The sequence below is a fragment of the Capra hircus genome, chromosome 16, assembly GCF_001704415.2.
Source record: "Capra hircus breed San Clemente chromosome 16, ASM170441v1, whole genome shotgun sequence".
Taxonomy (NCBI): Eukaryota; Metazoa; Chordata; class Mammalia; order Artiodactyla; family Bovidae; genus Capra; species Capra hircus.
Genome location: NC_030823.1, coordinates 48,107,368 through 48,132,866, shown reverse-complemented (window position 1 = coordinate 48,132,866; position 25,499 = coordinate 48,107,368). Strand labels below are relative to the sequence as shown.

The following is a 25,499-nucleotide window of genomic DNA, read 5'->3' as shown; positions in this document are numbered from 1 at the left end:
CTGAACGCTCCAGGGCCGCCCTCTGGCCGCCATTCTGCAAAGAATCCAGAAGGTGGGGTCATTTCTGCAGCAGGGGAGGCCTTGCAAACCTTAGATTCCCCACAGAGCTGGTCGGCTTCCAAGAGGGCTTCCTGGAGGAGGGGGCAGCCCAGCCGGGCCGGTAAGAAGAAATTCAGAGTCGCACTGGGGAAGCTGCGTAGCCCTGGCCGCTCCCAAGCAGGCGAAGCCCAGCCCGAGGGAGTGGGCGTGGGGGCTGCGACGTTGGAGGCGGTCCCAGAGCGGCGCTGGCCTCCGGCGGGAGACTCCAGACTGGACTCAGAGGTGCGAACCCGCTCGGCTGCGAGTCACGTGGGCTCCCGCCGGCCAGGTGGGGACAGTGACGCAGGCAGCGCGGCCAGGTACCTGGGGCGCACCCCGCCGGCCCCTCCCACCGCCGGCGCTCGGAGCCGGAGCCGCCGGGCGCGCGCCCCGCCCCACCTGGCCACCCACCTGGTGGGGCCGGAGGGCCGCCTCCCGCTGGGCCGCACAGGAAGTGTGGGGGCGGGGACGGGGAGGGACCGAGCGGCCGGACAGAGCGCCGGGCCGGGAGCTGCTGCCCGCTGGGGCGCGGAGCCTGGAGGCTGTACCGGCTGACGCTCTCGTAGCTCCGTCCTCCGCCCCGCAGCGCAGGTAAGCCTGGGTCCAGGTGAGAGGGGGAAACAAGTGAGCCTGGGAAACAGGTGAGCCGGGGAAGGGACGGGTGAGCGAAGTGGAGGCAGGGGGTGAGCCTTTGGGAGGGGGCTGGCCCCTTTCCTCTCCTTCGCTTTTCCGGAAAGCCCCGCCCCGGGGGCTGCGACATTTGCGGCTCCCTCCCTCCGCAGTGGCTGCCCAGCGAAGGCAGGGGGAGGGGACAAAGCCTCGCTGGACCTAGAGCCCCTGACCCCACTCCTGGGCTTCAAGCGTCCCAGCTGCCCGCTCCCTTTTCTCCTCTAAGCCCTAGGGGACACTCCTCCCCGTGGAGGGGAACTCTGCAGCCCATTGGGGCATCAGGGCTGAGAGATCCGTAGGAAGCTCCTGGGACCTTTGAAAGCAAGTGGAGGGAGGGAGCAAACGACTCTCCCAACAACTCTGGAGAATCTGTTGCCCAAACCCTCTCTGGTACCAAGTGTAGCAGCCCCAAGAATGAGGACTCCTCCCCACCCTGGTGGGCAGACGGAGGGGACCTGCTCATTCTTGGCTAAGGAGGGTGAGCTCAGGCTCCTGGAGCTGTGAGTCCCACTGATCCCAAGACCCCTGTCCTCGCTGCCCAACCTCCGTTTCTGCATCCCGGAAACAAGGATCTGTTTTGAGATTGAGCTGAACCTCAGCTCAACAGGGGCCATGTTGGTGGTGGGGGTAACTCCGCATCCGACCTGAGGGTGAACAGTCTGTACCTCTTGGTGTGGGGCCTCAGGGGGTGCTTGTCAGGCCAACCTGTCTACCCTGCACCCCCATTGACTAGTGCTTGGACATGAGGGCTCCAGGTCCAAATCCTAGCTCTGTGTGACCTAAGTCAGTTAAGCCCTCTGGCCTCAGTTTCCTGTCTGTGAAAGGGGAGCAGTTAGGTGCTGACTCAGCCGAAACTGGCTCCTCTTTTGGTCGCTGCCCTGACGATGCCCACAGGCTGTAGAAGCCGGCATCACATCTTGAGCACTACCCAGGGCTTCCCTGGGTCCTCCCTGGCACTTGCAGGGGGGAGTGGCAAGCTGGCAGAGGCCCCTCCCCTTAACCCCTCTTACCTGGGCACCTAGGAGAGAGGAACGTGTGGGGGACGGGAGCATGTCAGTTCCCCAAGGGCTCTGATTTCCCAGGGGCTCAGGGAGGCGGGGGATTGTCTCTGACCCTACACGGAGATTCTCTTCACCTACACGGGAGGAAACCAGGTGCGGAGGTGAGGTGGCGTGACATGGCTTGCCCCGAGACGCCTGTCTGTGCGTGACCTGTTGGGCATGGCACTCACCACGTCTGGGTCCCGGAATTTTAGTTTCAGTTTCTGAATGGATCTCAGCTGCTTGTCTCCTTTGCCTGTGGCAGTTGCCTTGCCCAAAGCCACTGACCACCTGTATCAGCATCTTTATTTCCAGGGAGAGTCACTGCTCACCCAGGCGTCCCACTGGGGCAGCGAGGATCTAGGTCAGGACGGGGCCTGGCTCCTCCCCCAGCTCTCCGCTGACCGGCAGCCTGACCCCAGCAGGTCACATTCCCTCTGCACCTGGTTTCCTTGCCTGGCCGAGCAGGGAAATATCCGCCTTCCAGAAGATCAGTGAGGGGCGAGACACTGGGGGTGTGAAGTATTTGGAAGACGCCTGAGGTCACCTGTCTAGGCTGTCCAAGTCAGGGCTCTGATTTCTTATCCGGGGCTCCTCAGAGGAAACAGTGTCTGTGCCAGCCAAGCCTGTCACAGGGACTGGGTTTTCGGGGTGGCTGTATTTAGAGACAGGATGGGAGCCATTGGCCAACTGAGCCAGGAGGGTGGTTTCCGTGATGCCTGTGGTGCCCAGAGGTGTCATAGGTGCACGAGGCCCACCACCCCCCTCCCGCTGCCAGGCCAAGGGCAGCCAGGAGCATCTTCCAGCCCCCATGGAGGCGGGTGAATCTCCAGTTAGCTGAGGCAAGGTTTCTCTGCCTCATCACTGCAGACAGTTTTTCCTGATGATTCCTTGTCGTGGGTGGTCCTGTGCCCTGTAGGGTACTGAGCAGAGTCCCTGGGGCTCTACCTGCAAGAGCCCCCATCTGTCCCAGCTGCCTTTCAGACAGACCTGTGTGCTGTGTGGTTTATGAAGCCCAGTCCTGCCCTGGATTCCGTGTGACTCCCAGTCTCCAGCCTGGCCAGGCAGAATTACCTGAGCACAAGGCCATCATGGTGGGTCAAGTTTACCTGAGCAAAGATGAGGTCATGTGAACGGTGCCGGGGAGGCCGAGTCCCGCCCTCCCCCCCAGGCAGGGTCTCATCAGCCAGACCTAGAGGAAGAGATGCCCCATGGATGGAGGTGCCATGGTGACCTCACCCGAGGAGTGGCAGGTCCCACAGTCGGTGCTGTGTGGATCCTGGTGACTGTGAGAGCTCGGTGATCAGAGCCCCAGGCCAGGCAGGAAGGCTGTGCTTCTTCAGGGCAGCCCACAGGATGGCACAGAGCCTCCTGGGGTCCAGGAAGCCCATCTTTCAGGAAGAACACGGGTTCAGGGGGTGCTGGGCTGCAAGGAGTCAGGACAAGGCCAGGTGCAGCTTAGGACTGGACAGGCTGAGTCAGGTCACCTGAGGCTGCCGGAGATGTCTCCACCTCCACCTTCAGCACCCCAGCCCCCTCCTCCCGACCGAGCCCCACGTGCCCCTTACCCAGCTCTGCATGTGCACTGGGGACACAGGGAGGCTGTGAAATAAAAGTACTGGTCGCTCAGTCGTGTCCAGCTCTTTGCAACCACATGGATTATAGCCTGCTGGGCTCCTCTGTCCATGGGATTCCCCAGGCGAGAATACTAGAGTGGGTTGCCATTTCGTTCTCCAGGGGATCTTCCCAACCCAGGTTTCGAACCCAGGTCTCCTGCATCGCAGGCAGATTCTTTATAGTCTGAGCCACCAGGGAAGGCCCTTACACACCCACCCCTGTATGTGCGCTGGGGACATTCAGAGGCTGCTTAGTGGCACAGGGGGAAGCTACTGCTGTGGTTCCCAGGACCCAGCTGTGGGGGCCTCCCCAACCCCCACTCTGAGTTGAAGCCAGCAGGGCGTCACCCAGGAGGGGCCACAGGTGGGTCTGGAGCCTCTGATGGTGCTGCCCTGGCGGATTCTGCTTTCCTGAAGCAAAGTACCAAGCGGGCTAGTTCTCCACCCAGCTCACCAGGGCCTCTTCAGGGAGACGGGGTCCCAGGAAAGGAACAGCACAGGTGCCCATGATACTAGCATTCACGTATCAGCTTGGGAATTGAGCCCAGCTGTTCGTGGGGACATGGGCAGGAAGTCATCCCTGCTCCTGAAGGATGCACAGGCTCCATGGGGGAACAGAGGGATGGATGGGCCACACACAGCCCCTGCCATCATGGACACTGGTTGAGGAGCTTTCCAGGGATGCCTTTGCTGGGGAGCAGACTTGCCTCTGTGGCTTGAGTGGTCGCTGCAGGGTGTCTGGCCCCTCTCAGGGACATTGTTGCCCAGAGAACGTGGCTGGCATTGAGTCTGTGCTCTGGGCCCTCCCCTGTGCTGGCTGCAGGACACCAGGCAAAGGCCAGAATCCAGTGAGGATGATGAAAGAGAGGCTCTTAGAGCCAGTTGGTTGGAGGAGAAATACCGAGACACAAACTCAGTAGGGAATCCCAAAGAGCCTGCCAGGCAGAAGTGTGTGCTTGTGTATATGTGCTCATGTGTGTGTGCCCACAGGGCACACAGGTCTCCCACCAGCACTTGCCTGTCTCTTAAATAGAAGCCAATGGGGATGTTGAAACAGCTTGTGGAATCCTTGAAACAAGAATAGGCTTCTCTGCATCAAGAGCAGGAGAGAACTCTTGTTGGGACCATGAAAACAAACTTTTGGTGGAAGGCAGGAATCTCCCGCAAAGGAGGACGAAAGGCAAAGGAGAGAAGAGGTCTGAGATGAGGAGGAGGTCTCAGGAACAGCTATTCCAGAAAGAGACCAAAGCATCAGAGGTGGGAGAAATGATAAAAGAAACAGCACCAGAGAGCGTGCGGACCTAAAAGGACATGTGGCTGAGCCCGTGGCTCAGCGAGTGAGCGCGTATCGATGGCTGCATCTGTCCTGTGAGCAGTAAAGCAAGGGCCCCACCATCAGTGACCAGGGCTGGGGAGCCTCCGGTTGTGACGAGGAGGTGAAGTCAGGCCAGCGTCAGTGTCTCATTGGCAGTGGAAGCTGGAAGCCAAGGGAAGAAGGCTTCTCCATTCCTGAATAAAATCATCTCCAGTGGGACTCTCCAGGCACAAAGACGACATTTTCAAAGGTCTCCTCCCGTGACCCTGCCTTGGGAAGGTGCCAGAGGGTGGCCCATAGCTCAGTGGGGAGGGAGGGAGGAAAGGGGAGGACCAGGCTGCAGGGTGGGGGCCAGGGTGCCAAGCCCTAAAAGCAGGCGAGGGACGGCCTAGCAAGGGCGGTCTGATGCCTGGACCCCGTGAGCACAGCATCCAGATGCCTGGGGCAGGGCACTGGAGTGCATGGAGAAAATTAACGGGAGGAAAACCAGCCAGTAAACAAGAGGGAATTATTAATGGGAGGGAGGCTGGGCGGGCTGGGCTAAGACAAATACCCACAGGGTATGGCCGAGCTGGGGCTGGAGCTTCTTCCACTGGGCTGGAAACAGTGGGTGATGCCCCCAAGTAGGAGATGGAGAAACAGCAACTGAGCCTTATTTGAAATTGGGAGAAAGGTGAGAAGCCGGGAATGGTGCTTTGTGGCAGGCAGGGTAGGGGTGGGGCATGAGGAGAGGACGCCTGTCTAGGATGATCAGCCTCTTGGTGCTGTTGGACTTTTGAACCTACGCCCAGGCATCTCTGATCAGCTAAACCCAGGGAGGAAGAAGACGGGCCCTGTGACGGCTGCAGCCCCAGGAGCCAGCTCCAGGTGGGCACAGGCTCTGGGGCTTGTGCAGAGCGGGATTGCAGCCCACATGCCTGGCACAGTGCCCCCCTCCTTCAGGCCTGGGTTCCGGGCTGGTGGCACCCCAGGCCTGTGGGTGCGGCTGCCATGATTAGAACCCAGGTCACGCCCAGTAGGGGCTGGCCTGACCGGCTCCATCTGGTACCTTCCAGCTCCAGAAGAGACTTTGTCCTCTCCTGGGAGAGGCTGTGCCACTGGCCAGGTCTGGGCCAGGGCTTCAAGGAGGGGTCAGGCTTGGAGCCTGAGATGGGGAGGAATTGGGGAAGAAGGAAGCATGGAGGCCAGGGCAGGGGGTCCGTGGGCACCACAGTGTTGGTGCAGGCCTCTCAGTGCCCGCAGCGAGTTTTTATAACAGTGTAGCAGCCCTGCAGTAAATACACCATGGCTGGAAAAAAGGACTCAGGGCGCCTCCTGGACACCCACTCGGTGCATCTGCTTCGTGTGTGTGTACACGCGCTCACATGCGTGTGTGCTCAGTTGTGTCCGACTCTTTGCGACCCCAAGGACTGTAGCCTGCCTGGCTCCTCTGTCCATGGAATTTTCTAGGCAAGAATACTGGTGTGTGTTGCCATTTCCTAGTCTAATCTGCTTCTTGGCATTGATGGAAACCTGCATTTCTCAACCAGTCCTGGGTACCGTGCAGCCAAGTTAACAGGGGAGGCCAACTGGGGGAGGTATGGACCCACCCACGGCTGCCAGTGCCCAGGGAGGCCTAGGGTGGCTGCCCTCCTCAGCCTGGTGACTCAGAATGTCCCCAGGAATGCGTGGGCCGTTGCCCTGCTGTGGGGGTAGCCAAGGCTCCAGGTCCAGTCCCTCCCTGCAGGCCTGGAAGCCTGAGCCACACACGCCTTCCTGGGATGGTTTTAGTGGAGAACCTATGAGCCGGGGCAGAGAGCAGGGCGGAGAGCCAGGCCTCCAAGGGAGGGGGTCCAGTTGTTCCAGCTGCCTCTGTAGGTGGGAGAGGGCAGGATGCCCCCTCCTTCCCTCCCACAGAGCTGCTGGGTGAACACCAGGGTCAGTGTCCTCCCCAGACCCGCAGGGAAAGTGGCAAGGGACACCGTGGCGAAGCTCTGAGCCGAGGCCCCCCGCCAGCAGGGCCACCTGGGCCGGTGACCTGGATCCTTAGTTCTCCATCTGAAACATAGGCTCCCACCCTTGACTGGCCTTTGTAACTTTAACGTTCAGAAGTTCTACGTACATTAATATGAGAAGCGGATGAATGGTGGCTTTCTTTGTTTCCCTTAAAAGTAAACAGGAAAGAATGAAAGGAGCACCTTCCCTCTGTTACATTTTGATCCTGTGAGGTTCTAAACCACCAGCTGATCCTCTTGAGGCTCATAGATGACCTTCTCTTCAGCACTAGTGATCCCCCCAGCTGTTTGGTGGCCAGGCCCCCATTCAGCGCTTCATGTACAAGCTTCCCACCCCTCCCAGCGACCTAAGGAAGCAGGGGTAGGGTGATTATTATTGGGCCCACTTTATAGATTTTGAAACCGAGGCACAGGGAGCCGCAGAGGGAAGTGACAGTGGCAATGGGAGAGAAGATCCTCAGGATGGATTGGTCAGTGGCCCGAGGCTGGTGCCCAAGAGGCCCAGGCTGTGGCAGGTGGCGTGGACCCAGGTACACTGGCTAAATGATGTGCTCCCAGACAGGATGAGCCAGTCTGTGCTGCAGCAACAAGTAGCTCCATCAAATGCTTAGATGTGCCGGGTCCGTGGGGCCCTGCTCACCCCAGGCCCGTGAGACTCCATCCCCGCGCACATGCCCGCCGTCCTTGCTGCAGGGGAAGGCATGGCGGGAATCTCGCGGCGGTTTCTGAAGTTTCTGCCAGGAGGGACATACATCCTTCTGCTCAGGCCTGGCCGTGCTGGGAGGAGGGAAGCGGGTGTACTGGTGGACAGATGGGACAGAGGGCTGCCTGTTGGGGAGGGAGTGGGCTGCCAGGCCAGCTGAGGGCTGGAGGATGGGGGTAGGTGGGGACGGAGAGGATGAGAGGGCCAAGGTGGGGTAGGCTGCTGGGAGGGACAGGCTGGACCATCCAAGGGGATGCGGGCAGAGCCAGCTGTCCTCGGAGGCACCCAACACAGGCCACAGCGATGCCCAGGGAGTAGCAGTGTGTGCTGGGGCTGCGGGCTCAGGGTCAGAGCTCTGCAAATGTCCCCTCCCTTCTGGGTTCCCGTGCACACAGTGACCATGCCTGGCAAGACTGGAGATGGATTGTCGGGCCTGTTCTAAGTTCAGAAGCCTGGGAAGGGTGAGCGTGTCTCGGGACCCAGGGAAACATGTAGATGACGGCCACAGTGGCTTCGCTGTGCGTGGGGCTGAGAGTCGGAGAAAGGCCCTGTAAACAGCAGACACGGTGGCTTCACTGCGCGTGGGGCTGAGAGTCGGGGAAGGTGTAAAGCAGACACGGTGGCTTCGCTGTGCGGGGCTGAGAGTCGGGGAAACGCTGTGTAGATGACGGTCACGATGGCTTCGCTGGGTGTGGGGCGGAGAGTCAGGGCAGTCAGACAGGCCTGAGTTCAGATCCTGGATCCGTCGCTTCCTGCCCTGTGTCCCGGGTGGGACTGGCCCTGGCCTCTCTGCCCAGTGAGAATGGAGACGTGGTGTCCCTCAGGCTGGATGAGACCTCACACCTACACCAGCCCCTCAGCCCAGCTCGAGTACCCCAGGGTACTGTCTGCTGCAGGCCTTGGGAAAGCCCAGCAGGCAGCACTGTTCATCCTTCTCCTGTTGACCGTGGGAAATGGTGCCAGGAGGCCAAGTGGCTCTTCCAGTCCAAGTCTTTGGGGTCTCAGGCCACAGACCTGCACTGCTATGAGCTTACCCGCCAGCAAGGGGAGCACAGAGGCCTCGCCAGGTCAGCCTCTCTGCAGTCTGTGTCTACCTGGTCCCCAAAGCTCAGACAGCCTGTCGTCCACCTGGGTCCCTGCAGGTCCCTGCTGTCCCGAGCTTCCCCAAGTGCCTCTGGCCAGCTGTGTACTGACTCCCCTGAGGATTCCTGGAGACTGTGGGTGATGTGACAGCCAGCTCGGCTTCAGGTGGCAGGACTAGCCTTTGACCACCAAATCCTGGTTGACTGTACCCCAGGCTCCGGCTGGATCGGGGCTGCCCTCACCACCATCCTTTCCCCCAGGGTCCTGCGGCCACTCAGCATGTCTCAGCGGTACTCGGACAGCTCCGTGGAGGAGAAGCTCCTGGAATACCGCTTCCACTCGGAGCTGCGGCTAGATGCCAAGGGGAACCCAGCATCTGGGCTCCCAGTGGTCCGCAGCTCCCTGCATAGCAGGAGCAATGCCGCCTTCCAGCCCGACACCCCGGCACCCCCAGAGCTGGCCCCTGAGTCCCAGGAGCCCAGGACCATCATCCTGAGCACACAGAGCCCAGCAGCCCTGAAGATGGGCACACAGCAGCTGATCCCTCGGAGCCTGGCTGTGTCCAGCAAGGCTAAGACCCCGGCCCGCCACCAGAGCTTCGGGGCAGCCATGCTCAGCAAGGAGGCTGCCCGGCGGAACCCCCAGCTCCTCTCAGCCCCCAGCTTCTCCCTGGATGACATGGACTTGGACACGGGTCCCGGGGGGATGCTAAAACGAAACCTGAGGAACCAGTCCTACCGGGCAGCCATGAAGGGCCTGGGGACTCCGGGTAGCGAAGGGGCCCCTGTCCAGCTCACCCCCAAGCTCCAGGCTCTGGCTGAGGAGCCTAGCCAGCCTCCTGCTCGACCTGCAGCCAAAAATAAGGTAGGAGGCCCATCTCTCTGGTCACTGGTGGTTGGGGGGAGGTGGGGGGGGTCTGACCACACCTTCACATCATCATGCAGGTGCCCACTTGCACAGGCTCCTGGGGGGATTCATTCCTGTTAGCCCAATAGCCAGTCTATGAACAGAGCGTGAATGTCCCCATTTTATAGATGAGGCAGCAGAGGCTTAGGTCAGGAAGTTGAAGGCATCCCGGCTCTCAGCCACAGTGGGAGCAGTGCGTGGGGAGGGCCCTCTGAGCCCCGGGAGGGAGCCAGCCTGTCTGGAGGATGGGTTTCAGTGGTGGCTTTGCTGCATCAGCTGGCCTGGGATCTGTCTACGCAGGGCTTCCCTTCAGGGGCTCGGGGAAGCTGCTGACAGGTCCAGAGTTGGACCCTCCCCTGCACGCTGTCCTTTGCTGCCCTGCCTGACAGGCAGCTCAGGGCTCCCTGTACCTAGGGTGCCATCCTGGCCACCTCCTCCACCACGGGCTCCTGTCCAGAGACCATGAGCCCTGGCCCTGATCTGGGAAAAGCCCAGATCACCTGTCAGAACACTGGTGACCCTGCAGGCAGAGGGGAGGGGAGGATCTGAGCCCTTGTCCTCAGGCTAGAGACACCCCTGGCCTGGTGGGGGAGGCGCCCCTGTCGTGCCTGCCTGAGAGCCTGGACTGCGACTCTCCACACCCACCCAGGGCCAGGCCTGCGGGGTCCTCCTCATTCATGCTGGCTTCATGCGTCCAGCTGACACTTCCTGAGCCCTCAGCCACCGGGTCGACAGGCCCTGGGAGAGCTCCTGGGATGGTGGGGCACAGGGTGTTATAGGGGCACCGTGTGCTGGGCTGGGGGTTGTCAGGGTGCTGAGGGAGCACAGAGCAGAGGGGTCCCCAGGAACTCAGGGCCCGGTGGGGAGGGGTCCAGGAGAAAAAGGATTAAAACAGAACCATAGACACAGGGTGGGGGCAGGTAGAGGGGTCAAGGCAACAGCAGGCACCCAGACCTGGAGGCGGAAGGGATGGGGGTGCTGGGCGGGGGTGGGGTGCAGGGAGCGGGACAGCAGCCAAGTGTGGCTGGGAGCACCACGGCCCTGACCAGCATGGAGAGTTTCAGGCCCCAACTTGTTTCAAGAAACCAGCTCCCTCTTTCCTGGAATCCAGGGACCTGCGAGGTCACGGGAAAAGGATCCTGGACAAGGAGGCAGGCTCAGAGCAGCAGCTGGGGGGCCCAGGGCGTGTGGCCCCTAGAGCCCTGCCCATCCCCAATCATCCCTGCAGATCCACGTGCCATCAGCTGCAGGGACCCCAGCCTGTGCTGGGACTGGATGCTCACATGCCAGGCCTGCTCCTCCTGCCTCCCGAGGTCCCAGACCTGTGGGGCACGCATGCAGCCCCAGCTCCCCACCCAGTACCCCTCATGGTCATCCCCTAGCCACAGCTGTAGTGCCCAGCCTCCCTCCAGGCCTGGTCGTGATGCCCCACTTTCCTGGGTATCCCCCATGTCTACAAGCCTCCACCTCCAGGCAGCCCTCCTGGACCTGCCCAGCCCTTGGTAACCCGCCCTACCCACTCTGAGCCCTTGTCCCATACTGTCCTACCTGCCCTGGCCTCCGCTTGGTGGCCCCGCATCCCTTATGGAGCCGAGCATCTTCTGCGTGCCTAGTGGAGCACCTCCCATTGGGTGTGGTGTCATGCTTGGAGCGTGCAGTGGTCTCTCGGGGAGGGAAAGCTGTGACCCCCACCCACCCCTCCTCCCACTGACCACCTGTGTGTCTCTGTACAGAAGACGCTGGGGCGGAAACGTGCACACAAGGGCTCCTTCAAAGACGGTGAGTATGGCCAAGAGGCCCCCTCGGACAGCACTGCAGCCAGACTGGGCTGCGGGGCTGGTCTCACTGGGGCGTCCGGGGAGGTGGTGAATGTGTTGAGTAGGATCCCTCCAGGGCCTGGTGGTCCATCTTGCCCTGCAGCTCTGATAAGCCTGGAAAGTTCCCTTGGACCCTGCCATGCCCGGGGTGGGGCAAGGGCAGACAGAGGCCCCACGCTCACTCGCAGGAGCAGCCTGTCGAGCACACTGTGTGCCCCAGGCCCTGCCAGTGAGACCAAGGCCTGGGCAGCAGCCGCACTGTCCACAGGACCCCAGTGTTGGAGGCTTGGGGCCATGGGTGATGGCTGGGCGTGGCAGGGCCCAGAGCAGTGCATTCACCCGGGGTGGGCTGCCTCCAGGACCCCCTGGCAGTTGGAAGCGTAGGTGCCCTCCCAGCCAGGACGTAGCCACTGGTGGGTATGAGAGGCTCCAGCTGGACAGGCCCCTGCTCGAGCCCCAGCCTCTGTGGACAGCACAGGCCTGGGCTTGGGAAGGCGTCAGGATCAGACCCCAGGAGAGCAGCAGCAATGGTCTTGGGGCCATGTGGGAGCGAGAGGCTTGTCTCAGCCACCACAAGCTGGGCACCTGCCCATTGGGGCTGCCAGGCACCTGCCTCGTGGGGCTGCCCTGTACAGCCACTGCAGAGCACCCTTAGCCCCCATCCAGTCCCCCACTACCCCCCCCAACCCCAGGCCATGCAGTTTGGCCCCTGATGTGCTCTGATTTGTCCGCTCAGCCCTGGTCCAAAGGTGTTTGGCACAGGGACACCCTGGGCTCCCAGCACCCCCATGGGAGCCAGCCGGCCCAAGGGGAACCTGCTCTGGGGGGCCCTGCACCACCTGACGCTCTCAGGGCCTCCTCGGGGGGACTCGACCTGCAGGTCCCTAAGGGGATCAGACCGCCCAGAGCCCCCAGGCCTGCAGATGACGCACCCCTGTCCCCAGACCCCCGGTTGTACCAGGAAATCAGGGAGCGAGGCCTGAACACCAGCCACGAATCTGACGATGACCTGCTCGATGAGCCCCCCAGCCCCGAGGGAACCCGGAAAGTGGATGCCCCCATCGTGGTCAAGAGCTACCGGCCCCCCCAGATCACCTGGAGCCAGCTCCCAGAGGTAGGGGCTGCAATGGCAGGGAGAGGCCATGGGTGGACCTCCCAGTGAGGGAGGAGCCGCCCAGAAGCACCACATCTGTGCTCCCTTTTCAGGGGCATCTTGCTGGTGCCTTAGAGCTGGCCTGCCCCATGGGGCACCTTCAGGGGGCTTCTGGGGGAGAGGTTAGGGGCAGTTGTCGTCTGTGTATGTGTGACAGGCATCCCACAGGTGAGCTTCATGCCCTCTGCTCCCTGCTCAGGCTCACCTGTACGGAGCTGTGGGCACAGGGCACCCCTTCCCAGGGCGCTGACCCTGAAATGTGCCTGGAGGGTCCGAGTGAGGAGGCAGGAAGGGTGGGGAGAGGCCAGGCTGAAGCCACGTGCCACTACCAGGCCCCCCGCCACCTTCCACATCAGAAATCGGGGTTGGTCCCCTCAAAGCAGGGCGGTGGGATCTCGGTGGAGAGTGTAGCTGAGACAGAGGCCCCCGAGCTCTAAGCAGAGAGTCAATTCTCGCTCCCCAGGAAGGTGCAACTGGCCTGGGGCGCACAGGCTGCTGCCCCATCCCCTGGGAGCGAAGGAACAGAGCTGCAGGGCGGGCTGTGGGCACAGTGGGCAGTGGGGTGAGGGCCCCTGGCTGTCCCTTCTGTCTGTGGTACAAGTTTCCTCATCCACACCCCGTGGGGTACGAGGGGGGCTAAGGCACTCCGACCACCTACTGAGCTCCACAACACTGCCTGCCGTGGGGTCGCTGGCCAGGGAGGGCCCAGGAGAGGGTGGGGTGAGGGCAGACAGCTAAAAAGGGCTGGAAATGCATGTGTGTTTCCACCTGCCCGGGTCCAGCTGCCTGCGTGGACATGACCTTCGGGGTCAGAGCTTGGTCAGGATGCTGCACCACAGAAGGCCGTCTGAGGTTCTGCTCTCGATCACTTGAGCTCAGGGAGTCTCAACCCAGCCTCTGGGCTGAGGAGGGAGCTTGGCACTTACCTTTCCCAGCCCAAGCGCTGGTGGCAGCCTCTGCCCAGGCTGGTGGGGAGGGGAGAAGGATCGGGTGGCTCTCATCCTGTAGTGGGCTCCCCCAACGATCTGCAGGGACACAGTGGGCATGCTGTGATTGAGCGGGCCACACTCTAGCTAGGGCAGCTATGGGCCAGGGGGCCTGATGGGTGGAGAACAGGGCAGTGCGCCTTGCTGGAACACTGTTAACCCTACCTCCCAGGCAGGGGTGCTGACTCACCTGGCCCAGGTGTGCCTGAGTCGTGGCCCTGCCCCCAGCACGCCCCTCAGCTTTCCCAGGGCTCTTTGCCTCTCCACCACCACCACCTCCCAATTGCCACCCCTGGCAGCTCTGTAGGGCAGAGCCCCCTCCCCACTTCCAGTGCCTGCTGGCCTTTCCCTCTGGACACCCATGCTCTCTCTTGGCTGTCCCTGGGCGCTTCCCAGGGGAGGTTTCCACAGAGAGGAGAGATGTGGGTGATGGGACTGAGCAGGGACAGGCCAGCTCAGCAGTCCCACTGTGCTAAGCCATGAGGGGCGGCTCTGCCATCCACGCTGGCTCTGGTCCGACGAGAGGATGAGCATCTGGGAGGTACATCCCATGACTGAAGCCTTGCTGTCTGCAGGTGGTGGAGTCAGGCATCCTGGACCAGCTTCCAGCCGAGGAGCGCAAGAGGCAGGAGGTACGGGATGGGCAGGGGTGCCTGCTTCTGACAGCCCAGGCGGAGGCAGGGACAGCAGCCATGGTGATGTCACCCACTCACTCACTGGCTGCCTCCTGGTACCAATGACAGCTGATGCCCTGGGCATGGTGAGGGTTGGGAGTGACTACCATTACCCACTTTCCACACGAGGGTGGGAGTCCTTGCCAGAGTGCAAACCTAGGAGAGCGGCTCACCACCCGCCCCCGGCCCCAACAGCTGTGCTGACAGCCCCACCCATGTCCTGTCCAGAGGGCCCAAGTCCTGCGCCCCCATCATATCCCCACAGCCTGAGTGCTTGTCACCAACACACCCTGGGCCAGGCCCCCTGTGTGGTGGGGTGGCTCCGGGCAGGGCCAGGGGGCACGGCTGCCCCACGTCCACTCTGCTCTCACCCCAGGCCATCTTCGAGATCCTCACGTCCGAGTTCTCGTACCAGCACAGCCTTGGCATCCTGGTGGCCGAGTTCCTGCAGTCCCGGGAGCTGCGGGCGACCATGACCCAGATGGAGCACCACCACCTCTTCTCCAACATCACAGACGTCCTGAGCGCCAGCCGGAGGTGAGGCCCAGCCCAGCACCCTGGCACCAGCCCAGGCTGTCAGGAGGGTGGGAAAGCCAGGGCTCCAAGTGACCCTGGTCTGCAGTGTGGATGGACCTACCATCTGCGGGGGCAGGAAGCACAAGAGCCTCAAGGGCCCTGCGGCCACCAGGAGCTGGCCCCAGGGCGCACGAATGCAGAGGGCCAATGATGAGGCATGACGTGCCTGCAGAGCGGAGCGGGCGGGGGCAGCCTTGAGTTGCAGCCCCGGGTCATATTCCACAAGGAGGCATCTGGGGCCCAGCCCAGGGCTCTGGTTGCAGGGCTGGGAGGTGGAGGAGGGGCTGGGTGTGCAGCTGCAGGCCTGCCTGGGCCTGTGCGTGTGTATGTGCGTGTGTGGCAGCAAGTCTGTGTGTCTGTGTATGTTTACTTCCGTGGAGGTCCAGTCAGCACCCATGTGGTCCAGCCCTGCACTGCCCTGCATCCTAGGCAACCTCATCACACCCTCTGCGGTCTCCCTGAGCTCAGCGTCCTCTCCCTAACCTAAGGGGAGGGTCCCATGCCCACCCCCTTGCAGACAGGGGCGAAGTGTGGGAAATGACCCATCTCACTGAGCATCCCCCATTCTGCTGCCCCAGGGTCCCCATGGAATCCAGGACCATCTCGTCCCTGGGATGGCACTTCCCGCGGGACTCCAATGACCGGCCATGGGAAGTCTGAAGCCCCTGACTCAGTGAGGGCCTGGGGTGGGCTCCGCCTTCCGCAGCTCTGACCTTTGTCCTGTGTCCCCGAGTGTGGCAGGGCTGAACACATGGACCCTGCTCTCTGCTCTCCATAGACCCCAGGCTCCATCCCTGCCCCCTAGTGGGGTGTCCCGGCCTCCCTGACCCCCTGACCTGGCCCTGGTAGCTCTTAGCCACTCCCAGTGGCCTCCCTAGAAACTGGCTGTTTGGGGTCAGCTGCTGAGGGCCAGCTATCCTGTGAGAGGCCCTGACCAGTGTGCGCTGCCTGTGCACACAGATGTGTGTGTGGTCCTGCATCCAGGCAGCCAGGCCTCCCTCTCGGGGCAGGATCTGGGGGTGGGGATCCCCATCTGCCCCAAGTGAGGATTCTCAGAATGCTCCCACTTGTAGGAAGGGCAGCCCCTTCATGAGTAGAGGGTCAGGCTGGGGCCCAGTGAGTGGGGGCCTGAGGATCCCTGCCCACCTCCAAGCCAGGCCTCATTCCCCCTCCCTGAGACCCTCACCAGGCTTACCAAGGATAATAAGAGTCCAGGGCCCCAGGGCAAGGAGCCACAGATTGGTGCAGTTTCCTATCCTCCTCTGGGGTTGAGGGACCTGTCACAGGTCCTGGGTGGGGCTGCTGGGGGCTCCTTGGTGTCCTCAGAATTGGAGCCTGGGCCCTCCTCCCTAACCTCTCCCTGCTCCCCCCACTCACCCCAGGAGGATGGTAAGGACCCTGCTGGACTGGCTGCCTGGGCCTGGTGGCTCCCCACAGGGGTGTGGGCCAGCTGGTGTCCCCGTGTGGGGCAGGTCTTGGCTTGGGACTCTGCTCTCTGCCCTCAAAGGTCAGCCGACTGTCTTATCTCCCAGACACCGCCCCAGCTGGTCCTGGCAGCCCCGCTCAATAGGCTCTGAGAGTCAAATGTGGGTAGAGAAGCTTGTAGCTTGGAGCCCAGGGTTGGTCCCAGCAGCTAACATGGGAAGGAGCCTCGGGACAAAGGGCTTTGCTCAGGGGCAGAGCTCTTGGGGTGGGAGGCCCCTAGCTGCCTTGGCCAGGGCCTGGTCATGTGATGAGGCCTCGGGGTCCAGTACCTTCTGGCTGTGCAGGGTGTGCCCGAGGCTCCAGCCAGCAGCTGACACCCCCAGTGACCCAACGCGGGTCCAGCCAGGCCCAGCCGCAAGGCAATGGCTGCCTGTGGGAGCGAAACCCTAGGCAGCCCTGGATTAGCACCAGCCAAACTCATTTATCTTCATCTCCCTCTCCGAGTCCTGGATTACAGATGAGCCTCAGCAGGGACCCCAGCAGGAACTGGGGGTTTGCAATCACCTTCAAGGAGCAGAACCCCTGCCCCAGCCCTGAGCTAGGCAGAGGGGGCCAGGCCTCCAGGCAGATGTGGGCAGTTCTGACCCAAGTCTTAGGGAATCAAGTCAAAGCGACAAGTTCTTGGTCCTACCTGTCTGCATCCCATGATGCGATTAGAATCTATGCCAGAATCTCGCAGGGAGTGGCCTTGGATTTGGCCATGGGTATATGCCCAGTTATTTCAGGTTTCAGAAGCAGATCTGGGGTTTTCCCAGGAGCGCCTCGGGCAGCCAGCCCACCCTGTGTGCAATGCAGTACTCGTGTGTATGTACTTGCATGTGTGTGTGCACGTGGCTGTGGACAGACCAGCAGCTCCTGGCCCCCCACCCCCACCCCCGCAGATTCTTCGAGGACCTGGAGCGGCGGCACAAGGCACAGGTGTGCGTGGAGGACATCAGCGACATCCTGGAGGAGCACGCGGAGCATCACTTCCACCCCTACATCTCTTACTGCTCTAACGAGGTCTACCAGCAGCGTGCCCTGCAGCGGCTGACGTGAGCCGGCCCCCGGTCTGCAGGGTGGGAGGGGGCCCCGGGAGGAGCAGGCCCCTTGCTTCACTGCTCACAGCCCAGCTTCTGCGGCTTCCCCCCGATTCCTGTTTCTGGACCAGCCACACCGCCCGCCGCAGCTGAGACCTCGGTCTCTGTTGCAGAAACAGCAACGCCACCTTCCGGGAGGCCCTGCGGGCAATCGAGCAGCGGCCGGCGTGCGGGGGTCTGCCCATGATTTCCTTCCTGATCCTGCCCATGCAGAGGGTCACCCGGCTGCCCCTCCTGACCGACGTGAGTGCACAGCCCTGGCCCCAGCCTGGCATCGCCCCTCCTGACCTCGCTGAGTATCTGTTACAGACTTTAACTGCCACGGTGACCATGGCTGCCCACAGGGCTCTCTCTGCTGGGAGCTGCTCCAGCACTTGGCAGGTTTTGGTCACTTCCTTGGTGGGTCATGGGGTGCTTTCACATTCTGAATCTGATTTGGTGTTCCCCAGACCCCTGCTGAGCGTCAGTCCAGGGTTGTGGCTGCCTCCTACCCAGAGCCCCTCAGTCAGTTGTCCTGTGTGGACCTGGGGTGACCCAGACACCATCACCATCCCCAGGGGCTCCCTGGAGTGGCTCATGCTCTGAGATGCCACCTCATGGGACAGAGGGGTTCTTGGGGGTGAAAACTACACAGCCATACACAGGTACACAGGTGTACACTCATGGCAGGTGCAGTGTGCGTGAACTCTGAGAGGCAGCCTGTGGCCCACGCTCCGTGGGTCAGCGTCCCAGGCAGACAGAATATCAGACCCTCCAGGGCCCTCTGGGACATGGAGAAATAGAGGCTTCGGGCCCTCCCTGCTGGAGGAGGACAGCCAAGGACTGAAGGGGTGGGGCCTGGCAGGAGCCCTCTGAGTGTCCCCAAGGTCTGGCTCTGGTAGGGGAGCCCCTGCCTCAGGGAGGCCGCTGAGCCAGGGTACAGGAGGCTGCTCGTGGCTTCTTATGGATGGTGTCTTCCTGCAGACACTCTGTCTCAAGACGCAGGGCCACCCCGAGAGGTACAAGGCAGCCAGCCGTGCGCTCAAGGCCATCAGCAAGGTGAGGAGGGCCCGGGGTGGGGGTGGGAGGTGGTATATGAGGTGGAGACCCAGCCCAGCCTGATGGCAGAGACCCTGAGGGCGGGGCAGGGAGGGTTTCCAGGTGCTCCCTCCCAAGCTTCTTGAGTGCTGGTGGGGAAACTGAGGCCCAGAGAGAGTGAAGCTCACACAGTCAGTGGGCCTGGGCAGGACGGGGCCTAGGGCAGCCATGAGGGCCAGCGCCTTGGGTGGCCAGGCCAGGCTGGACGAGGGGTTGGAGTGGGTTGCCAGGCCATGGCCCGGCCCACGGCAGCCGCTCTTCCGTGCACACCCTGCAGCTGGTGAAGCAGTGCAACGAGGGTGCCCACAAGATGGAGCGCACGGAGCAGATGTACACGCTGCACACACAGCTGGACTTCAGCAAGGTCAAGGTAGGCACCCCCGATCCCGCCCCAGCCCAGGCGCTGCTCTGAGGCCAGGGGTCGCCGTCCACAGGCTGCAGGCTGCAGGCAGGCTTCTGGAGGTGACCCCCCACCCCCTCCGTGAAGCCTAGGACTGAGCTCTGCCTCTGCCTCTCCAGCCCCTTCCCCGCCTGAGAGCGGCCCCTTTGGCCACAGGGCCCAGCTCCAGCTCTCCTGCCTGAGGCTGGCTGGGCAGCCGGGTCTCTCTCCAGCCTGTGCCCCCACCCCCAGGGCTGCAGGAGCAGAGGGCAGACCCGGCGGCTGAGTCGGGGGAGCTGGCAGGCCCAGCCTCAGGGCTCACTCTGGGCCAGGGCTCCTTGTTAGCTGCGCTGGGAGCCAGGGCTGGATTACCTCAGAGCTGCTCAGTCTTCCCTGTCCCTGGTGGGTCTGGAGGTCTGGTGGTGGAGGTCTCGGCAGCCTACAGCTCCTCCCAAGCAGGCAGAGCTCAGACCTCTGCCTGCACAGCTCCCCCACCAGCCCACAGACTAGCCCATCCTTATGTGGTACAGGGGCTGCCCTAACCGCTGCCCATGGCAGTGGGAACTGCTGGCTGGAATCAGGGCCTGAAGGCAGCCTCTGCCCCCCACCCCATACTGACCTTGCTGCTCTATCCCAGCCTGTCTGCAACAGAGTCCTGAGGGCAAGAGGGGTGGGCAAGACTCAGAGGGGGCCTGGGGCAGCTCGGTGGGCGGGGCCTCAGCTTATCATCAAGCAGACTGAGCTGCTGACCTCCAGTCTGCAGAGGCAGCCAGGCAGGCTGGAGCCGGATGGGAACCTGCCATGGGCAGGCGGGAGGACTGTGGAGCCATGGAGGGGGGACACAGAGGCTCAGATAAGGGCAGCAGGGTCCTTGAGGGTGGGTCAGGGTGGGCTTCACAGAGGAGGCATTTGAACCTTTGGCTGAGGTCCTGATCCTCTGCAGCTGGGCAGCAGAGATCATGTTTAGAGTGAAATATGTTCCCGACCAGAGCAAAGACCCAGACTCAGGCCAGGCTGACCCCTGAGCAGGGCTCTTACCCCCTACCCCCATCTCAAAACTGAAGGGCTTGTGGGCAGGGCAGCAGCGAGCCCAGGTGGGGGCGAGGGGGCTCAGAGCCCCCGGAGGGGTGGGGTGTGGGGTGGGGCATGTCTGGGGAGCAGAGGCTGGTGGGCAGGCTCTCCCAGCTCCCCTCAACCACCCTCCTGCAAAGTCTTCTCTGTCTGCCTCTCCCCATCTCTCGCTAGCTTAGCAGGCCGGAGCGTCGGTGCTGGCCATGTTGGCGTGAGACGCACGTGGGCAGGGGCGAGGTGTCCTGCCCGCCTGTGCCTCTCACGTGGCCCCTTTAGCCCAGCCTGTTCTCTAGGCCATGGAGGGGGAGGAACTTCATTTACAGGAAAGGCCCCTGGACACCAGATGTGGTCCTGCACACCAGGGGCTCTTTGCGGTCTGCATAGGTGCGGCCAAGCTTCCTGGTTCAGGGGGGCCTTCGGCAGGTGCCCAGTGGGCCCCTAGGCCTGGCTGGAGGCAGGACAGGCCTATCCTGGGTTGCTGGGAAGGATCTGGATCCTGGCCTGGCACAGAGCTACTGCCCCATGGGGCTCCTGTCCACAGACTGAATAGCCCTTTGTTTGAGGCCTGGATATTCGCTCTCCTTTCCTCGATCCAGCCCCAAGGAGGCCTGGTCACCCTGTTCACAGAGGCAGGGCTTTGTCCCCTTAGCTGCATATCCCTGCCCCCCAGGACTCATCCCAGGAGCCCCTGAGAGACTCACCCCAACTCTGCGTTGTCCCCTAGTCCCTTCCTGCCCCCCAGGACTCACCCCATCTCTGCCCTGCCCCTAGTCCTTTCCTGCCCCCCCTCAGGACTCACCCCATCTCTGCCCTGCCCCTAGTCCTTTCCTGCCCTGCCTCAGGACTCACTTCATCTCTGCTCTGCCACCTAGTCCCTCCCTGATCCCCCTCAAGACTCACCCCATCTCTGCCCTGCCCCCAAGTCCCTCCCTGCCCCCCAGGACTCACCCATCTCTGGACTCACCCCATCTCTGCCTGTCCCTCCTGCCCCCCCAGGACTCACCCCATCTCTGCCCTGGCCGCCCCCCAGGACTCACCCCATCTCTGCCCTGCCCCCGCTCCCCCTCCCCTGCCCCCCCCCCTCAGGACTCACCCCATCTCTGCCTGTTCCCTGCCCCCCCAGCTCCCCATCTCTGTCCTGCCCCCCCCCCCCAGGACTCACCCCATCTCTGCCCTGCCCCCTGGTCCCTTCCTGCCCCCCCAGGACTCACCCCATCTCTGCCCTGCCCTCCAGTCCCTTCCTGTCCCCTCAGGACTCACCTCCATCTCTGCCCTGCCCCCAGTCCCTCCCTGGCCCCCTCAGGACTTAGCCCATCTCCGCTCTGGCCCCCAGTCCCTCCCGCTGATCTCTGCCTCCCGATGGCTGCTGAAGCGTGGGGAGCTCTTCGTGGTGGAGGAAACTGGGTTGTTCCGGAAACTCGCCAGCCGGCCCACGTGCTACCTGTTCCTGTTCAATGATGTCCTGGTGGTCACCAAGAAGAAGAGGTGGGCCCCACCCCTGTGTGCCAGGCTGCATGGTCCTGGGATGGGGAGCGGTCAGCAGCTATGGCCTTGCAGCCAGGGGCGTGGGCTGGGGCCAGCCCTTGGGAGCATCCTTCTGACTGCGTGGCCCTCAGGCTGCCCACAGACCCCTGCAGCATCTGGCCAGCCACCTCTCTCCCTACAGCGAGGATAGCTTCATGGTCCAAGACTATGCCCAGGTGGACCACATCCAGGTCCAGAAGATGGAGCCCTCGGAGGCCTCTCTGCCAGGGGGTGGCAACCGCAGCTCCTCTGTTCCGCACCCCTTCCAGCTGATCCTCCTGCACAACAGCGAGGGCCGCCGGGAGAAGATCCTGCTGTCCTGTGACTCCGCGTAAGACTGGAGGGCTTCCTGGAGGCAGGGGCGGCCCTGAGAGCTCCGTGGGGATGGGATGCCTGATCCAGGGCTCCCGGGCGTTGCACTGTGCCAGGGACAGCCCAGTTCTCATGCAGTTCACTCTCCTGGGGGTGGGGAGGAGATGCCAGGTGCAAAATGTGCGACTGAACAGTCCTTTGTGTCCAAGGAGGTGAGGACTAAGGGGAAACAGGCAGGGAATGGGGGGTGCCGGTGGGGCCCCTGGGGAAGGAGCTCCAGCAGACCCAGGAGGACAGCAGGGCTGCAGCACAGGGTGGGGGCCGTGGGGGGCAATGAGGTCAGAACAGTGCGGGGACCAGCACACAGAGGGGTACTGGCCGTGTCTCCACACTCCACCAGCAGGGCCCCTTCCCAGGAGGGAAGCCGAGGCTCTATTTCCAACAGCAGACTGCCGGTGGGGCAGGGCGTTCCAGACCAGTGCCAGGAAACAGGGCCGCCTGGGTTGTGGGGGTGCAGCCACTGCCCAAGTCTGTGGCCAGAGGCAACTGAGCTGGAGTGGACTGGCCTGTAAATCTGGTCAGCCTGCCCGGGGGAGGCCTGCATGCTGCTCCTTCCTGAGTCTGACTTCCTGCACCTCGGCCCCACCCCAGCGCAGTGGGTCAGGCCGACCAGGGGGGCCACCCACTTACACCTCCTACTCAGGATCGCTCACCAAAGGGTGCCCGGGCAGCATAAATCATCCCACTGCCTTCACACCTTGAAAGCTGTGGGGGCTCAGGGACCCCATCTTCCCACCATGTCACACGGGCTGAGGGGCATGAAGCAGAGGTGATCAGCTGGTGGAATCAGCCTCAGGTTTCACTCATGGGCCCTCTCCCCCCAGGAGTGACCGCGCACGGTGGATCACGGCACTCACGCAACGGGAGAGGCAGGCACACGGCCCCCCAAACAAAGGAGGTGAGAGCCTGCCCCTGCAACCAGCAGGGCTCACAGCCCCTTCCCTGCTCGGGGGCGGGGGTCAGCCTGGAGTGAAGAGGTGCTGTCCAGCCCCCAGTCCACCCCGCAGTCTGCCCCAGGGTGACCTGCCAGGTAGGGGCCCCACCCCAGTTACATGTGTGTTCATCTGGGCACAGAGACCCAGCACTGGCTCAGGACCTCCTCGTCCTGGCTGCCAAGTGACCGGGGAAACTGAGGCCAAGGAGCTGGAGTGGATTGGCCCATAGAGCTGTTTCCCAGCCCCAGCCCTGCCTGGCCCCTGAGAAGCCTGGAGTGCCCTCTGCTGGTGCTGAAAGCGAGAGCAACAGGTCCTGAAGCCTGGGAGGGGTCCTGGCTTTAGTGGAGGAAAGCTGCCCGGTGACCATGTGCTGGGACACCTGGGGGCCCCCGGCCTCCACTGAGACCAGGCCACAGGGGGTGCGTTTGAACAGGAACCCTGCCCACCCCCTCCCTGGAACAGTCCTGCCGCTGATGCCTGCCTTCCCCAGACCTACTCCAGGTGGAGATCACTAAGGCCTACCTGGCCAAGCAGGTGGACGAGATCACACTGCAGCAGGCGGACGTGGTCTTGATCCTGGAGCAGGAAGATGGTGAGCACATGGTGATGGGCCTAGGGGGTCTTGGGGGGGTCGACGGGCCTGGGGGTGCACGGAGTGGGGAGATGGACCTGGGGGGTGCATGGGGGATGATGGACCTAGGGGGGTGCACAGGGGGCCAATGGATCTGGGGGGATCACGGGGGGGTGATGGATCTGAGGGGTGTGCACGGGGGGCAATGGGCCTGGGGGGGTGCACAGAGAGGGGAGATGGACCTGGGGGTGTGCACGGGGTGGAGGGAGATGGGCCTGGGGGGTGCATGGGGGGACAAGGCCTGGGGGGATGCATGAGGGGGCGATGGGCCTGGGGCCCACTGGGCAAGGGGAGCAATGCAATGGGCCTGCGGGGGTGCATAGGGGCAATGGGCCTGGGGGCTGTACACGGGGCGGGTGATGGGTGTGGGGGGTGCATGGGAGGATGCGATGGGCCTAGGGAGTTGCACAGGGCGGGTGATGGGCCTAGAGGGTGCACGGGTGGGGAACAATGGGCCTGCGGTTTGCATGGGGCGGGCAGAGAGGAGGGGCCAGCAGGCTGGTGCTGAGTGAAAGTCTGAGAACCGTGCCCACAGTCCAGAGCACACTGGTGTGGGCAGCTGCCCCAAGACCCCTAGAGAAGCAAGCACTGCATGGGCTCACACTGGGTCCAGGGACCCCTTCAACAGCCTCCCTCAAGGATGTCTTCACATGAACCAGTCTCGGGCTCGGAAGTGGGTTCCTGGGCACTCTGTGTCCTAAGCAGGAGATTAGCCCCTGAGAGCAGCTGCTCAGGATGGGCCAGGTTGGTTGGAGCGAGCTCAGCCCCTGAGGCCAGTATCAGGGCCAAGCACCTGCTGGAAGACCAGCTGTCCACGTGACCTTGAGCAAGGTCGCTGATTTGGACAGGGTCAGCTCCAAGGGATGCCTGACCCTGGCATCTTCTGGAACGGTAGCTCTGAGGGCTGAGGAGCCGATTTAGGGGCCCCACCCTCACCTGCTGGGTGTCTTGATCCAGGATGGCTCTATGGTGAGAGGCTGCGGGATGGAGAGACGGGCTGGTTCCCCGAGGACTTCGCCCAGAGCATCACCAGCCGCGTGGCTGTGGAGGGCAACGTGCGCAGGATGGAGCGGCTGCGTGTGGAGACGGACGTGTAGCTGGGTCTGCTGGCACCTTGCCAGGCCAGGCTGCGGCCGTGCAGTGTCAGTCCATGCTCCAGCAAGCAGCCCTGCCTGTTCCTGGGGAGTGCGGTGGGCTGGCCCCCCGGGCCTGAAAGGTCCAAGGCCCTGTGGGCTGCAGCATGGGCTCTGGACACTTCCAAGGAAGATGGTCACACGTCCTCAGGGGAGCATCCTCCAGGCGAGCTCGGGAGCCGTGCCAGCCCTGGCCCCAGGCTGTGTCCCCGCGAGGAGCCCTGCCTGACTTGCTTGCTGGCCTCACCCTCCCCCAGCTCCTGGCTGCCCTGTCCTGTCCCCTGTGCACCCAGGGGGCACTTAGGCAGTGGGTGTGTGATCAAGGCAGATGGCCCTGAGAAGGGTGGGAATCACCTGGAGGGATCTCCCTCCCATGCCTGTCCTGCCCCAGCCTAAGTGCCTAGGGCTGCCCCATGTTCCCAGAGGTGGGCCAACTGGAGGAGGTGACCCTGCAGTGCCAGCACTGAAGTTGTGACTTTGAGACATTAAAGTATTTCTTTAACATCTGGATTTGTGCATTTGTGAGCCCCAGCAAAGGCTACAGCAGTCCCTGCAAAATTCCCAAAGTGCCATGGGCCAGAACTGGGCCCCCTGTGTGCAGTCACCTGTGCTGGGCCCCGGGAGCTTGTCTGGGCCCACATTCATGGTCACCCTTGAATGCCAGTCCTTGGCCCTGCCCATCTGTCCACCTGGAACGTCGTAGGCAGGGCCATTCCCATGAAGCCCCTTGAAGCTGGTCAGTGGGTCTGGGGACTCGGGGACATGGCAGAACCTGTGGCGGAGCCCCACTAGGGTGACCCCCGTCCCTCACCTCCCTTAATGGCCCCGCTTCCCAGCCAGTTTGCTCGCGCAAGGACCCCCTGGTACTTGTAGGTGGGTAGAGGTGTGCTGGCCTGGCCTCAGGGCAGGGGGAGAAGTGTGCTGCTCCCCGGGAGAGGGTGATGGCCAGCTGGTGGCAGGGTTCTGCTGGGCTAGGTGCAAGAAGGATAGGTCCACTCTCCTGGGAAGCCCCCTGCCAGCCCTCCCATTCCCAGCCCATGCCCAGTGCCTCTCTGGGCCCTGGCAGTGTTGTCCTTGGGGTGGGGGCTTCCAGTGCTCTGACGATCTGCCAGAGCCTGCTGGGGCCTGTCATCCTTATGACAGCCGGGGTGTGGATCCCTGCCGCGACCAGAAGAGGGTGACTGGGGGAGACCCGCCCTCTGT

General features: G+C 62.9%; 1 protein-coding gene across 2 annotated transcripts; it reads left to right on the top strand.

Moving 5' to 3' along the window:
• Positions 544 to 24,804, top strand: ARHGEF16 (Rho guanine nucleotide exchange factor 16). 2 transcript variants are annotated; one of them, XM_018060469.1, is made up of 15 exons: positions 544 to 669; positions 8,759 to 9,362; positions 11,138 to 11,183; positions 12,166 to 12,335; positions 13,936 to 13,992; positions 14,411 to 14,571; positions 16,977 to 17,129; positions 17,288 to 17,417; positions 18,138 to 18,212; positions 18,529 to 18,621; positions 21,035 to 21,186; positions 21,368 to 21,556; positions 22,422 to 22,495; positions 23,023 to 23,124; positions 24,121 to 24,804. In XM_018060469.1, the coding sequence occupies exons 2-15, from the start codon at positions 8,778 to 8,780 to the stop codon at positions 24,258 to 24,260; spliced, it is 2,127 nt and encodes a 708-aa protein (XP_017915958.1). In that variant the 5' UTR covers positions 544 to 669; positions 8,759 to 8,777; the 3' UTR covers positions 24,261 to 24,804. The 2 variants fall into 2 exon arrangements, 1 of the variants encoding a protein (XP_017915958.1); XR_001919299.1 differs by lacking the exon at positions 24,121 to 24,804 and having other exon boundaries at positions 21,318 to 21,556; positions 23,023 to 23,114.

Coding starts and splice junctions, on each gene's coding strand:
- ARHGEF16 (XM_018060469.1), top strand. CDS start 8,778: ATGTCTCAGCGGTACTCGGACAGCTCCGTGGAGGAGAAGCTCCTGGAA. Junction 18,622..21,034: donor TGGACTTCAGCAAGGTCAAG/GTAGGCACCCCC, acceptor TCTGGCCCCCAG/TCCCTCCCGCTGATCTCTGC. Junction 23,125..24,120: donor GATCCTGGAGCAGGAAGATG/GTGAGCACATGG, acceptor GTCTTGATCCAG/GATGGCTCTATGGTGAGAGG.